The sequence below is a fragment of the Entelurus aequoreus genome, linkage group LG01, assembly GCF_033978785.1.
Source record: "Entelurus aequoreus isolate RoL-2023_Sb linkage group LG01, RoL_Eaeq_v1.1, whole genome shotgun sequence".
Taxonomy (NCBI): Eukaryota; Metazoa; Chordata; class Actinopteri; order Syngnathiformes; family Syngnathidae; genus Entelurus; species Entelurus aequoreus.
In genome coordinates this window covers 1,541,430-1,558,069 of record NC_084731.1, presented here as the reverse complement: position 1 = coordinate 1,558,069, position 16,640 = coordinate 1,541,430, and the positions used below count along the sequence as shown (strand labels likewise).

The 16,640-nt window shown below is 43.0% G+C and overlaps 1 protein-coding gene across 1 annotated transcript in view; it reads right to left on the bottom strand.

Annotated features, from left to right (window-relative positions):
- Window positions 1–295: 295 nt before the first annotated feature.
- LOC133652123 (zinc finger protein GLI2-like) overlaps window positions 296–16,640 on the bottom strand; it is a 66,608-nt gene continuing 50,263 nt past the window's right edge. The window contains exons 8-14 of the mRNA XM_062050571.1: window positions 16,103–16,198; window positions 11,544–11,672; window positions 11,125–11,274; window positions 10,819–10,983; window positions 3,375–3,623; window positions 1,928–2,269; window positions 296–1,841 (exon numbers count right to left, since the gene is read on the bottom strand). Of these exons, the coding sequence (XP_061906555.1) occupies window positions 1,779–1,841; window positions 1,928–2,269; window positions 3,375–3,623; window positions 10,819–10,983; window positions 11,125–11,274; window positions 11,544–11,672; window positions 16,103–16,198 (1,194 nt within the window). The 3' untranslated portion in view covers window positions 296–1,778. The remainder of the gene's footprint in view (window positions 1,842–1,927; window positions 2,270–3,374; window positions 3,624–10,818; window positions 10,984–11,124; window positions 11,275–11,543; window positions 11,673–16,102; window positions 16,199–16,640) is intronic.

The following is a 16,640-nucleotide window of genomic DNA, read 5'->3' as shown; positions in this document are numbered from 1 at the left end:
TGTCACTCAAATTTGTGTGTTCACAATTTATTTTTATTTTTATAAAACAAACAACATTACTAATGATTGTCAATTTTTCTCTTAGTCAAGCAAATCAAGTAGGTATAGAATTACCAGAATGATAATGACCAGTTATCTTTAATTCATATAATTTGTGTCCCAAAGCTTTTGGTCATGTCTTTTGCTAACGGAGCATCTCTAGAATGACGACGCCAGCAATGTTTGTTAATGTTGTATTTCTTAGAAATGTAAAAATGACATTTGCATACAAACATGTTGTATCATTTATGCTCGTTGGCATCTCATCACGGTCACAGAACCAAAACACTGAGGGTGATGAAGGTTTGAGGAAGGGGCGCACAGGTACATTTTGGTGTAGAAGTCAAACAAGTTGTAATAATGTGGTTTGTGTACAAGCCAGGCACTTAGAAAGCAGATTTTACAGCACACCTGCATGTCAAATAGTTACAAGGTGACAGCGGACTGCTGAGGCAGAAACCATTGGATCGCAAAGCGACTGTTCAATGACTGCCATGCTTTCTTCAGAGGAAACAGTAAACAAACAAGGTTAACACATCAGGTTCAGGAAACTGATCTGCTAAAAAGCTCCCCACCATCTTTCCCTTCCCTGGTAGGACAAAGTGGGTGGTTGTCGTTAGCTACGAGAAACTCTTGGATGAGTTCTGGAGCAACAAGAGGCTGGAGGAGTCCTCTCTATCCAGCATGCTCTCAAAGTCTGTCTGGGCCTGGTCCTCACTTCAGCACTCCTCATCTTGAGTTGGGACCAGTAAGAGTATAGGGCCGTGGTCGTACAGAGCTTTGCTACGAAGCCCTGCATTATACCTGGCAGACATGAAAGGTGGCTGTCTAATGTTTTAGGTTCTGTTGGTGGTTGGTTTTGTGTCCATTGGACTTGAATATGAAGCAAGTCAACATTTGGGTTCTGTTGAGTGTCAGTCTGGTTCAGTGTGGGTCTGGTAGGTCAGGGTTCCACTGACCAGGCACATTAATGTTGCTGACTCCCAGCTGACTCAAAGTGTTCATGTTCAATGACACACAGTCATGTTGGACGCTGACAAAGTTACATTGGTATCCATGACAATTATCCGTCTTTGACCGTACAACTACTGCAGAAGGTTTCCTTGGACATGATAATGGTTGAGTTGGACCGTGGTGGGATCGTGGCATCAGGTCTGTTTGAGGCATGTGATTGAAGCCGCCATCTAAAGACATGGAACCCTGCCAGGTCACATGTTCCTGCTCTGCTGCAAGATGAATATTCTCTTTGCTGGCAACATCAAGGCTCTTGTCACAGTGAATTTGTGACGGGTTAACAGACTCCACAGCCACTCATTGGACTTGCTCACTGACCCGACCGGGACAGTTCAACAGGACATCATGAGGCTGAAAGGCCCAGGGGTTGTAGCCGTTGCATTGCCAGATGAGTAGGATTTCTGTCAGTCTCTAAATGATGACGAACAAACTTGTATAGCCATTTTCTCGCTGGGTTTCAAAAGTGTAGGAAATACACCTCCAGTGGCTGCAGCATATTTTGCACCGAGGCGGTGGTGCTGGGTTTGGGTCAGGCTGAGTACAACTCCACTTTGACTGGCCTGATTGGAGCGCCATGAGATGTGGTTGTAGGAGTCGACAGAGCTGAGGCTGCTTGACAGTTCGAAGTGTGAGGTCTGGACTAAGGGTGTTAGGTGAGCCCAAGGTGCTGTAGGTGCTACCGAGGGGCTCCGACAGTCCTCCCAGTATACCTTTTGTTCCAGAGCTCAGACCGAAGCTGGAACCATTAAAATATACAGGAACACCACCCTCGCATGGCTGGAGGAAAGCTGGAAACAAGAACACCAGGAGAAGAACTTAGCTGCTGGAGGGGTGATATTATCTACTCAAAATAACTACTGAAATATCTACTCACCGTCTGCTGGTATGGGTGGCAGCTTGGTGCTGTGGGCTGGAGGTGATGGTTGGCAGTCCACTGACGGAGGCCCCTCAGAGTCCTTATCTCTTCCTTCAGCGGATACTCCAGATGTTGTTGAGAGCTGAGCTGCTTCTTGATACATATACCAGCTCCTAAAACTCCTCTATTGGTATCCTCATCACCCAAAGGCTCTTCTAGGAGGACCACTGTGCTGAGATCCTCCAGGCTTCCAGCGCTTAACCCTACCATTTCTACTCCACTGTCATTGTTGGTCGCACTGCCAAGTGGTGATGGTTCGGTGTTACATGATGACTGACCTCCAGGACTGGACTGATGCATCTACAATTAAGAGATTGGAGAAAATAATGTCAACTAGTGTCTTAGTATCACACAGAAGAGCTCGGAGCGAGTCAGGGTGGTGATGAGTCATTGTTGAGGTCAATGATAACTGAGCTAATCAGTCAAGCTAACGCTGCGCTCCATCACAGACATCAGTCTTTTATCCCTCCCCAGCTTAATTGTAAATAATGAGTGTTTTCTTAGGAAGGGGCTGAAGAGGTGATGATGTCTCACAGATTACAGCCTGTCTTAGTCTGTCTGTGAATAGGAAATGGGCAGGATGAAAGGCGGCTTGAGCCCGAGCCAGAGCAATCATCATGAGAGGCATCCATGTTTTCTTTGAGCGATGCTTCCATTCAACTTTAAGGCAGCAGGCGTATATTTGTATGCAAAAGTGCATTTTTTTTGTATTTTAAAATACCCTCTGATACTTTACCTAAGCAATGAAGTGTTTGTTCACGTTTAAGTTAAACGTCATCGGTTTTGTTACCTTTTTCTAAAGGCCAGCATCTCTGAGGAGCTCCGGCTGCCTCCAAGCCTTTTATATATTCAGCGCTAAAAAGCTGTCTTGATCACAGCTTGATGGTTGGCTCTGTTTGCAGGGAGCAGCAAAACCAATTCCCAGTGTTTGAATATTAATCCTGCAGTGGCTTTTATCGTGTTCAGCTTGTGTGATGGCTCTGCACTGTATCTTTCAACTGCAGCCTGACATGCTGGCTGTCATGGATATTTAGTCTTCTAATCCGGCTAATGAATACATGCTCCTTCAATATTAATCAGGGGTAGGCTACAAAGAGGCTGTCCTCCCTTCAACAAATACTTGAAGCAGTGTGCTAGTGTAAAGTCAAATTGCATATGACGGAGAAAAGTCAAGACAGAGTTGCCCGCCGAGATGATAACAAGATGATGGCTTGAAATGAGTTTGGTCAAAGCCGAGCTCACCTTAACAAAGTCTGCCCATGAGGAAAAAGAGATAAATGAATAAGGGTTAGAATAAAGAATCAATCAAAACTGCACAAGCAAATGATCATAGACATGTTCAACCTAAACCTTCCCTCCCAGACCTTAAACGATCCATCCGTATTACAAATGATGAACATCTTACCACGGCATTTTCTGTCTTGATGGATTTGACATGCCGGTGGTCCTTCAAGCTGCCGTCGACCAGCTTATCATGAGTTCTATTAACGGTCTCATTGCCGTCGTCCCTGGGTGGCGGCCTGGGCGGCAGGTCGCTTCGCTGCTTCTTGGTGACGTGGGCCTCCGGACCGTGGACGGTCTTCACGTGCTTTCTGAGGGAGCTGGGATCAGTGTAACGCTTGGAGCAGCCCGTGATCTTGCACACGTACGGTTTCTGTCCAGACAGACAAAGGTGTCTGGTTATGAAATGTTAAGTAGATGTGATGAGCATACGTGTGGTTTCCTTAATGTTTTGTGGAGCTCAATGCGACGTAAGTGAACAAATTGAGTTTTTTGAATGGCTCTTTTGGATGAATGATGAGAACCGATTCAAACTTATCAGCCGTTTGTATGGAAGCTGTTTTAATGCACATGCAGATACGGCGTCTCCTGACTGGCAACTGGACTACAGAATCAAAGAACACGTCACAGAGAATCTAGCAGCATTTGGATTCACTTTTTAAATCTTATTAACACTTGTTAGCACACGCAAAGCTGATCTACTAAACTTGTGCGCACAGGATCGCTTCTCTTGAAGGGGAACTGCACTTTTTTTGGAATTTAGAACACGTTTTTCTTTTTTTTTTGGATTCAAACCCGTAAATAAACACTAGCAAGAGCCAGCTCATTCGCATAATGACATGCAATATTTAGGTATTTTTGGTCATTTTAAGCATTACGGCTATGCATTATTTTCACAGATGTATCATAACGTTCAATATTTCAACAAAATACTACTAATCATGCCAGACTGACATCATTAGGCACAACAACGACTACTTTGGGACAAATGATGATCCAGGACCAGGACATTATATTTTTAAATACAAAAGTGACGAGCTACAATTTTTAGAAGCTGAGTTATAAGCAGATCCAGCTCTAATTAAACATTGTGGCACTATTGGAAAATGCTAAACAAGGAATACAAACTACAAACATAATACAATGTACAACGTCTGCTCCAAACGATGACTGATGGGATGTTTAGATCTTCTTGTTTGGATGAAGAACTAATCATAATCCTCACACAAGTAAAAACAAACAAACAGCAGAAGTTTGTATGTTAACTTCTGCTGTTTGTTTGTTGTCGATTTTAATGTTTCCGTCATATTGTTCGTCTGTATAATAAAAACAATTATTCCTGGTGTGAAAGAAAAAAATGGTATCTGGATCTATATCCTTATCTAATTCCGGACCATTGTGATCTATGCTGCTGAAGGTTTTCAGTTCCATACTTTCCTGTTCTCCAATCATTTGTGTTGCTCTATGAATCACTGTGGCAGATCCTCCAGCTATACGGTATACCATCAAAGTACGTCAACATCCTCAGAGCCCTGTACCATAACTCCACCTGTCGAGTGAAAACCACCAACAGGACAACCGACGACTTTGACATTGTGACCGGGGTAAAACAGGGTTGCATCTTGTCTCCCTTACTGTTCATCATTGTCATAGACTTTGTCATGAGGAAGTCTGTCGTCGGAGCAAACCTCGGCATTAAGTGGGGAGAGGGCAGACTGGCAGATCTGGACTTTGCGGACGACTTGGATCTGCTTAGCCATTCCTACGCTGCACTCCAAAAATTGACTAACATTCTGCATGAGCAAGGGGAAAAAGTCGGCCTACGTATAAGCCAAGAGAAGACCAAAGCCATGACCGTTGCACAAGACCAAAACGTTCCACTGCTCACCGTAGGCGAACAAGGCATAGAGTACGTTGAGAACTTCACGTATCTTGGAAGCAACATCTCAAACACTGGAGACGCAGAAAAGGATGTACAGACCAGAATCGGAAAAGCTGCAGGAGTCTTCCAACGCCTCCGGAATATCTGGTCATCAAAATCTATCAGTACGTCCACCAAGCTGCGCCTCTATATGTCAGTGGTCATCCCTACAGTGACCTATGCCTGTGAGACATGGATGAAGACATCAACCATTACAAACAAGCTGGATGTCTTCCACCGACGGTGCCTCAGATACATCTTGAGGATCTCATGGAGAGACCACATCACCAATGAAGAGGTGATGAGAAGGGCAGGGGTAGCACCATTGTCTGATATAGTCTCTGATATGAGAAGGAGAATGGCTGGACACATACTCCGACTGCCAAAAGAGAGACCGGCAAGTGTGGCAATGGACTGGGTGCCAGAAGGGGGAAAGAGGAAGAGAGGACGGCCAAAGAAGACATGGAGACAAACAGCCAAGGAAGACCTGAGAGAGATGGGAGTCAGCTGGCATGGAGCAAGAAGGGACGCCAGTGACCGGAACAAATGGAGGGGACTCGTCGCCCAACGTTCCAACAGGAATGGGAGGAACTAAGTCTAAGTAAGTAAGTATGAATGTCTATAAGTGTAGATAAGATCTTCTTGTTCGCTAATCCCTTGGAGCGTTGTAACTTTGTAGTCGATTGTCAATGTTTGTTTTCCGTCAGACTCCATTATCCTTGTTGTTGCTGGGAGTTCTGATAGTCTTTGACAACTAGTACTCTTGCTTCTGGACCTCCATTCAGCCTTATGTAGATTTTACAGTTGGCGCTCCAAGTTCCCGGAATTTTCCCTCGTTTCCTCGAGTCGTGTGCTTACTTGGTGATTTCAGCATTGCGTTTAGTGAGCTGCTCCTTCATGTACACATTTGTGGCCTTCAGCTTTTTCCCCCGTGTCCATGTCACAATGACTGGCGTGGTGTTGTTGCCGCTTCTATTCAGTGAGATGCACGCATCAATGGTGTTTATAACCCACATCAATTTGATTGCAGAAAGTTGACCACTTGCTGCTCAGTTGAATCTCCATTAGAATGTTCTCCACACCACTGCTGCTGTTGTCTTGCTGCTTGCCATTCCACTGGTGGTGCAATGTTGCAGTCTCCTCTTTCAGCTTCTCCACCTCCTTTCAAGGCGGTGTTGTCTAGAACTTTCTAAATTCCATTTTATCAATACGAGATTATTTTCTGTCTTTGATCATCTGTGTTTGGAGATCTGCAACATCTTTTTTTAATGATCATCTGTTCTTGGAGATTGTTGAGATTGCGTTGTGTATTATTTATATTGTTTTGTACTTACGTTTTTAAGTCCGGTTCCACCTCTGGTAATGAAGTATTGCCCCGATGACGACTTCTTGTCGTGCTCATGGCTGCTCGGCAGCAAAGGGAAGCCGTTGGTGTTGTTAGCTTCTGCTGATGTTTTGTTTTTTTAACGTACCTTGTACCACGTACCAGTCACAGATGTGTCAGCCTTTCCTGTTGATCGCTTGTCTGGTTAGAAGCATTTGCACCAAGAAAAATTCCTAGTTTGCGAACACGTTCTCAAACAATGGCAATAAAAACTATTCTGATTCTGATTCTGACTAAAATTTGTCCAACTCTTTAGGGTTTGTCGTTTAGCTTTGGGTTGCTAGGCAACGACTAGCATTGAGCTCGTTAGCCTCCAGCTATTCGGCACCTTTGGTTCGCTTACTTAAGCGAATCTGTACCTCTCTCCAGGCAGAGTTGAAGTCGAATGTTAGCAAGTTGTCCTGTAGCTGTGATCACAATCAGTCGTCAGGATTTACAGTTTTTAGTCAAAACTGTCGTGTCGGGAGTACCTTGTGCCACGTACCGGTCACAGCTGTGTCAGCCTTTCTTGTTGATCGCTTGTGCGGTTAGAAGAGTTTAAAATATGTCCAACTCTTTAGGGTTTGTCGTTTAGCTTTGGGTTGCTAGGCAACGACTTTGAGCTAGCATTGAGCTCTTTAGCCCCCAGCTATTCGGCACCTTTGGTTCGCTTACTTAAGCGAATCTGTACCTCTCGCCAGGCAGAGTTGAAGCTGAATGCTAGCAAGTTGTCCTGTAGCTGTGATCACAATCAGTCGTCAGGATTGACAGTTTTTAGTTAAAACTGTCGTGTCGGGAGCCGAGCTCTTCTAGTTTTTGTGGTTTCCATTGTAGATGTGCCAAAGGACTGCTTCTACAATGCCCACAAAAAGTGGTACATGTCTGCTGCATGTTTGAAAACATAGCAAAACGCCACAGGTAAGAGCATGATAACATGTATGTGCAGTGAAAGAGCGAAAGCTGCATAGTACAGCACAAAAACCTCATTTGAATAAGGCAGTCTGCACCGGTTATTAATTGTACATTCAGTCTTAAAGGCCTACTGAAATGATTTTTTTTTATTTAAACGGGAATAGCAGATCCATTCTATGTGTCATACTTGATCATTTCGCGATATTGCCATATTTTTGCTGAAAGGATTTAGTAGAGAAAATCGACGATAAAGTTCGCAACTTTTGCTCGCTGATAAAAAAAGCCTTGCCTGTAGCGGAAGTAGCGTGACGTCACAGGAGCTAGTATTCCTCACAATTCCCCGTTGTTTACAATGGAGCGAGAGAGATTCGGACCGAGAAAGTGATGATTACCCCATTAATTTGAGCGAGGATGAAAGATTCGTAGATGAGGAACGTTACAGTGAAGGACTTGAGAGGCAGTGATGGACGTATCTTTTTTCGCTCTGACCGTAACTTAGGTACAAGCTGGCTCATTGGATTCCACACTCTCCTTTTTCTATTGTAGATCACGGATTTGTATTTTAAACCACCTGGGATACTATATCCTCTTGAAAATGAGAGTCGAGAACGCGAAATGGACATTCAGTGCCTTTTATCTCCACGACAATACATCGGCGAAATGCTTTAGCTACGAGCTAACGTGATAGCATCGTGCTTTAACTGCATATAGAAACAAAAAAAATAAACCCCTGACTGGAAGGATAGATAGAAAATCAACAATACTATTAAACCGTGGACATGTAAATACACGGTTAATGCTTTCCAGGCTGGCGAAGGTTAACAATGCTGTGCTAACGATGCCATTGATGCTAACTTAGCAACTTAGCAACCGGACCGCAGAGCTATGCTAAAAACATTAGCTCTCCACCTACGCCAGCCAGCCCTCATTTGCTCATCAACACCCGTGCTCACCTGCGTTCCAGCGATCGGCAGAAGGACGAAGGACTTCACCCGATGCGTTTGGCGGCCCGGAGACGTAGGAAGTCAAGGTGAGGTCGGCGGCTAGCGCGTCTGCTCTCCAACAAAGTCCTCCTGGTTGTGTTGCTGTAGTCCGCTGCTAATACACTGATCCCACCTACAACTGTCTTCTTTGCAGCCTTCATTGTTCATTAAAAAAATTGCAAAAGATGTCCAGAATACTGTGGAATTATGAAATGAAAACAGAGCTTTTTGTATAGGATTCTACGGGGTACCATAACTTCCGTTACTCTGACTTCGTCACGCGCATACGTCATCATACCGCGACGTTTCAGCCGGATATTTCCCGGGAAATTTTAAATGTCACTTTATAAGTTAACCCGGCCGTATTGGCATGTGTTGCAATGTTAAGATTTCATCATTGATATATAAACTATCAGACTGCGTGGTCGCTAGTAGTGGCTTTCAGTAGGCCTTTAATAGATCAAAAATAACACGCCCACTAAATGCAATGTAATAGTTTGCACGTGCTGTTTAGCGTGTGGGATTTGGATCTTAGTGGATCAGGCCCGAGGTAGGGTACTACAATTTGTATTCACATTTATTATATCTGACTTTTTATTGTTTTATATTTTTTATATACGTACACACAATATATACATTATATTCTTATCATTTTTGCATTTTTTTCCTGCATTGTGAAAGTGCACTTGTAAATCAGACAATGATGTCACTGTCAAAGCAACACTTAGAACCTTGAGCATATCAGTATGTGGAATAAATGATGGAATGGATGAAGTAAAGAAGTTAAACAAAGTACTGATATGATCCAGTTCAAGAGGTTGTTCAAATGAATAGTGCTTACAAAGTACAAAGAAGAATTATGAGAAGCACTTTCAACCTTATTGAAAATAAGATATTCTTCTTCTCAGTATGTTAATAATGACTGACTTCATTATATATTACAAAACTGTTGTATTGCTCATTCACGGATGTCATTTTACTATATAAAAAAAAGTCAGTAAATGAATGTATATATTTGTAAACGCTCTCAAGTGGGAAAGGGGTAGGATTAAATAAGCTTTGCTTCTTCCTCCTCCTTTTCGGACATGATGTAAGGTGAAATGATATGAAATTGCTGTAAGTGTGTTCATGTTCCAAATAAACTAAAGAAAGAAAGCACGGGGATATGGCCCCACCTCATCGAATGTTTGCATTGAAAAAAATTAAATTACAATCAATATTTCAAAATAATTCCCACCAGTAGACTAATATTTGTATGGATTTCTATGATTCCAATGCAAATGTTATCTTATCTTATAACCGCTACTAGTGATTGTTTCCTTGATAAAAACAAAGAAGCAAAAGAGACAGTAATACAAAAAGAACTAACAATGAACCAGTCTTTTGAACAGCTCTTTGAAAGATCCGACACTCCTTCAAAGAGCCAAGAACTGGGGCCGTACTTATCAAGCTTCTTAGAATTACTCCTAAGAAGTCTGCTAAGAGTTGACTTAAGAGTAAATAAATTCTTGGCTGAAAGCTGCACTTAAAAGTTAGTTATCAAGCGTCTTACTCACACTTTCAGCGAAGTGTAGGACTGAATCTTAAGTGTCACACTCAGAGCTGAATTACGACATTACTATGTGCCGTAAACGCAATTTTAGGTGACGTCATTTCTGTGTCCATAGAAATGACCAATCACGGAAGGGAATCCGTTGTCTAAGAATAAAGAAATATCTTGGAAATATTTAAGTGGACAATGGGAGTGTATATTTTGACAATAAACTACAAAATAATACAAAACAAACTAGTCCCCGCCGGCACTCACGCTACCGCTCCCTCTCTTTTCTCGCCCACACACTCACTGACATCACTCACCTCACGGCCACACACATACGCTACTGTCATAACATTTTCTTTCCAATTCATTAATTAGGCAACTAATTTGAAACTGGTGTGGGTGGCTCTATATATACTAGCCCACTGCAGCCACATGCAGAAATCAACATGGAATCGAAAAGTATTAAATCTGTGACAAAAATAATATCCGCTCTGTCTAAACGATACCGTTTGATCAGCTGCTCGTCATCAAAAAAACAAAAAAAACATTGTTCCGTTCCCTGAACGTTCGCGCACGTCTCTCTCGCCTCAGTGCCATCCCCTGCTGGCAACTCCTAACCACTTAAGACACCTCTGAAGGTCTCTTAAATATCGTGGAGAGTAGGAGTGATTCTTAGACTTAAGAACGTTGATAAAAAGCTTTTATTCTTAAGTTTGAGAGTAGGACTACATTTCGCAAATTCTCAGGACTTAAGTGTGAAGCTTGATAAGTACGGCCCCTGGTCTCGAGCTCAAAATGGTTTTAATTGTTCATTTACTGACGCACAAGAGCACAAGTCAATGCCTTTACCTCATTTGAATGCGTGCGGTTTTGGTGTTTGGCTCGGTCTGAGGCGTTGGAAAAAGCCTTGCTGCATCCTTCGTGCTCGCACATGTAAGGTTTCTCCCCAGTGTGAGAGCGCAGATGGGTTTTGAGATTCTCCAGACGGGAGTAAGCTTTGCAGCAGCCCTCAAACTGCCGTAGTAGATGAAACACAACAAGTGTCGGGTCAACAGAGCTCTCATGAAAACAACAAACTGGTGTTTGAAGAGCATGAGTGGCCATCCTCCGGGGGAGAATCCCCCCCGTGGGGGACGCAGGACATCTGTTACCAACCGTGCACTTGTGTGGTTTCTCTCCTGTGTGCCGGCGCATGTGGACCACCAACATGTACTGAGCCTTGAAGGGCTTCTGCTCCCTGGTACAATCGTCCCAGCGGCACACAAATTCCTTTTTCTCCCCATGAATGTGGTGGTTGTTGATGTGCTGCAGGGCGGACATGATTGTTTACAAGTCAGGCTTCAAGCATTTCTCAGTTTGTTTATGTTTACAAGTCAGGCTTCAAGCATTTCTCAGTTTGTTTATGTCAGAAGTGAAGGTGAGAAGCCTGCTTTCTATCTCTTCATTCAGCTCTTCCTCTCCGCCCCTCTGCCATCACGCCTTGACTAGTGGGAGTCTTGTTGTTACAAAGTTCTCTGCCAACCATGATGATGACGTCACCTCTGACATGATGATGACGTCACCTCAGCACTCACATGCACGAGCTGGTCTTGGGTGTCGTACTCGGTGCTGCAGTCCTCCCAGTGGCACTTGGTCTCGTACACCAAGAAGGACTCTGCTGTGTCCACGTCCTTCTTCAGCTCCAACACACCCCCTTGACGCTTCTGTGGAAATACACTCACTTTTTTGTTGTTGTTTGACACCAGCGTACACTAGATCGGCGTTTTTCAACCTTTTTGGAGCCAAGTCACATTTTTGTTCATTGAAAGTAGAAAACATAAAAAGTGTAAACTCGGTGGTTGACATTGACAGCAAAAAGTAATTGCAATTGTTGAATATGAATTCAAACCATAACCAAGCACGCATCACTATAGCTCTTGTCTCAAAGTAGGTGTACTGTCACCACCTGTCACATCACCCTGTGACTTATTTGGAGTTTGTTTGCTGTTTTCCTGTGTGTAGTGTGTCAGAAAAATTGTATGTAAATGATCAAAAAACTTTCCGTTCTCTGAGTTCCCAATAAACAGACGAGAGGCTGTCTTTGTTGCACCAAGCAAAGGCTTGGAAAATTCCATTGTGTATGATGGGAGGAGACGGGAGGGGGGTTATCTATTGTCATCCAAGACCTGCCCAGGCTGAAGCCAGGACCAGCCCAAGCCCGAGGCATCTTTTTCTTTTGTGTTAATGTGACCGAAAACAATGACTTTACATACTCTCCATTCCTTTGGAAGCAGATGATGTTGTGTAAACAGGGAGTGTCCGAATAAAGGAGGAGACGTAAACCTTTTTCGTCAGAGCGTGCTAAGACACTGTAAGAGGTTACAGGTCGACGGCGTCTCTCAATTGAGTCCAAATTTAATTCTGTCTGTTTGATTCTTTGCTTCTTGTCTTGTTTAATAAATATCATTAGTGTTTGAACCTGACATCTTCTTGGTCCTTCGAGCCGGATTCCAACACGTCTGACGATTCCAGCAGGAGTGAGTGAAACCAGAAAGACCATGGCAACCAACTCCTGATTGAGGAACTGCTTTTTCTTCATTTCGGCTGGAATCTGAAGACTGACGGAAAACCGAGCAGTTTCATGTCTTCCTTTGAGCGATATTCCCCGCACCTGCTTTGTTTTAGCAATAAAGACTATTTAAGTTGTTTTTATCCTTCTTTGTGGGGACATTGTTGATTGTCATGTCATGTTCGGATGTACTTTGTGGACGCCTCCTTTGCTCCACAGTAAGTCTTTGCTGTCGTCCAGCATTCTGTATTTGTTTGCTTTGTAGCCAGTTCAGTTTTAGTTTTGTTTTCCATAGCCATCCCTAAGCTTCAATGCCTTTTTCAGGGGCAGTCGCCTTTTGTTTATTTTTGGTTTAAGCATTAGATACGTTTACAAAGCAATTAGCTACCTGCTGCCACCTACTGATATGGAAGAGTATTACACGGTTACTCAGCCGAGCTCTAGACAGCACCAACACTCAACAACGGCACTTTATTTGCAGATTATAATTACTGGTTTGCATAAAATATTTTTAACCCAAATAGGTGACATTACATAATCTCCCATGGCACACCAGACTGTATCTCACGGCACACCAGTGGTTGAAAAAGACGTCACTAGATGACATCATGCTGCGCAGGCTCTGTAGTGGTTGTAACATAACATCAGTCATGTATTCTGACATATAGGTGTACTGTTCAATGCTTGCAAACTTTATTTGTGTACATTTAAATAGCCCATTTACAAAGCTGAGGACGTTAATACAAAGTTAGCCACCCAGGTTGAGTTGAGGCACTACGTTTCTTCTTGACGTTTCACCTTTGATCCAAAAGGCTTCTTCATTTCTTTTACAATTTTTATGTGTGCAATCTCCCTGTTTATGTCTCTTCACATCATTTTATGTGGCCCACAAGGGCTTGGAAATAAAGTACTTTATCTTTAATATTATCCAATATAGCAAAAACATATATTATCATACTTTCCAAACATTTTATTTTGTTAAAATACATACATTTCTGCTTGACTTATTGTTTTAGAGCAAGTTATCCATCAAATTCATTTAAATTCAAAGTCATACCAAAGCCATTACCTCCCTGCTTGGCAGTAAGCATCAAGGCTTGGAATTGGGGGCTAAATCACCAAAATGATTCCCGGGCGCGGCCACCGCTGCTGCCCACTGCTGCTGCCCACTGCTGCTGCCCACTGCTGCTGCCCACTGCTCCCCTCACCTCCCAGGGGGTGATCAAGGGTGATGGGTCAAATGCAGAGGACACATTTCACCACACCTAGTGTGTGTGTGACTATCATTGGTACTTTAACTTTTAAATTGTACACTATAAAATTTACAATACATTTTACTGACAAATTTGCGATGTATTTTTACAGTATATTACTGTAAATTGAAAAAAATCGACCATTGTTTTTTTTTACGGGAAATTATGTCGACTGAGCTGTCAGTGTTATTACTGTAAGTTCTATGGTTGTTATTTTTACAGCGCCAGGCTGGATAATCCCTGGACACACAGCAATTATCTTTGAATAATACACAATTCACATAATGTTTTTTCTGTTGTGACTGTCAGAGGTAGACATGCATTCTACTGAGGTGGCAAATTATTATGCGTTCAGTTTATCGTAGCACCAAGCAAACAATCTGAAAATTCCCGTTATACCAATTCCTAGATATGGTCGAAACTATTTAAAGTGCACTATGCATAATAAAGGCAACATTATTAATATTGCTACTACGGATCATTTCAACAAAACAGCCCAATACCTATAATATGGGCTTTTTAAACAAGATCATTGTCTCCCAAAACGTTATTAGTTAATGAGGTCATTAGAGACAACAATCTTAACGTCATTGGTCTTAGCGAAACCTGGCTCAAACCAGACAATTTTTATACGCTAAATGAGGCATCTCCTCCTAACTATACGAATGCACATATTGCCCGTCCCCTTAAAAGGGGTGGGGGGAGGTCGCACTAATATACAATGAAAACTTTAACCTTACCCCTAACCTAAATAACAAATATAAATCACATATGCAGTCCTCTCCAAGGTTTCTCATAGTCATTCACATCGACGTCCCACTGGGGTGAGTTTTCCTTGCCCTTTTGTGGGCTCTGTACCGAGGATGTCGTTGTGGCTTGTGCAGCCCTTTGAGACACTTGTGATTTAGGGCTATATAAATAAACATTGATTGATTGATTGATCTTAGATGAGCTCGGGCCCAGCGAAGCTGGCAACGTTTCTGTTGATAAATGACTTTCGCTTTGCATAGTAGAGTTTTAACTTGCACTTACAGATGTAGGGACCAACTGTAGTTACTGACAGTGGTTTTCTGAAGTGTTCCTGAGCCCATGTGGTGATATCCTTTACAGACTGATGTCGCTTTTTGATGCAGTACCGCCTGAGGGATCAAAGGTCACAGGCATGTTGGTTTTCGGCCTTGCTGCTTACGTGCAGTGATTTCTCCAGATTCTCTGAACCTTTTGATGATATTACGGAGCGTAGATGGTGAAATCCCTAAATTCCTTGCAATAGCTGCTTGAGAAATGTTGTTCTTAAACAATTTGCTCAGGCATTTGTTGACAAAGTGGTGACCCTCGCCCCGTCCTTGCTTGTGAACGAGTGAGCATTTCATGGAAGCTGATTTTATACCCAATCATGGCACCCACCCGTTCCCAATTAGCCTGTTCACCTGTGGGATGTTCCAAATAAGTCTTTGATGAGCATTCCTCAACTTTATCAGTCTTTTTTGCCACTTGTGCCAGCTTTTTTGAAACATGTTGCAGGCATCAAATTCCAAATGAGCTAATATTTGAGGTACACTGAAACTAGTGTACCTCAAATATTTCACAACAAAACTCAAATGTAGAAAAGAAGCTCCTTTTTGCAAAAATCTGAAATAATGTGAAATTTCCAGCAAAACAATGCGAGTGTGTGAACACGCTGACTGCAGCATGTTTGTGTCTGGCCCCAGCGTACCATCTTCATCAATTGTGGTGGCCCCAAGACGCCTGTGCACGCCGCCGTGCTCATGCATCACGCACAAAGCTGCCTCGCCGTCCACAAGCAAGCGGGAATTTGTCACGGAACTACAAAAAAAAAAACCCTCACATGACAGCAAATAATCTTTCATGAAAATAAAGTGCGGTGGCACAGTTTATAGTGGCCCAGGAGGGCGGGGGGGTGGAAGGGAGATTATTGGGGGCTGGGGAAGACTCTTATGGTGTGGGCTGCTTCTTCAGGGCGAACAAGGAGGTCACAGGAAGGACTTATATGTGTGGCGTACACAGGAAGGACTTATATGTGTGGCGTACACAGGAAGGACTTAAATGTGTGGCGTACACAGGAAGGACTTATATGTGTGGCGTACACAGGAAGGACTTACATGTGTGGCGTACACAGGAAGGACATAAATATGTGGCGTACACAGGAAGGACTTATATGTGTGGCGTACACAGGAAGGACTTATATGTGTGGCGTACACAGGAAGGACTTACATGTGTGGCGTACACAGGAAGGACATAAATATGTGGCGTACACAGGAAGGACTTATATGTGTGGCGTACACAGGAAGGACATAAATATGTGGCGTACCGGTGAACCTGGCGGCAGGGATTCAGTCTTAACCTTTGACCTCTTGGTGATGCCAGGTTCCAGTGTGCAGCTGATTGTTGACTCCCTGCAGGGACTCTGAAGAGAAGAAGAGAGTCAGTACAATGGAAGTGGTCTATGGAAGTGGTCTATGGAAGTGGTCTATGGAAGTGGTCTATGGAAGTGGTTTATGGAAGTCCACACAACATAATTTGTGACTTTGAGATTAGGAAACTTGCTGATATTGAAATAGTTTTTGAACCTCCACTAGTTTGTTGGGGTTGTTTTCTTCCACTTGTGCAAAATTAAATGGGTCGATTTTGTTAGAGGGAAGAAAGAACTGATGAGAACTTATGCAGATCCCAAATACAGATCAGCAGGTACCAGAAGGTAAGAAAAGTTGATTTTGCATATTATTGTGAAACAAAACGCCAGATAATATGTCTGCTAATGGGTGCCATTTTGCGGTCCTTACACACACACCATAGTAATACTGGTATCTCTGACTACGGTAGCCGTAATGGGCCAACAATCCATCAAG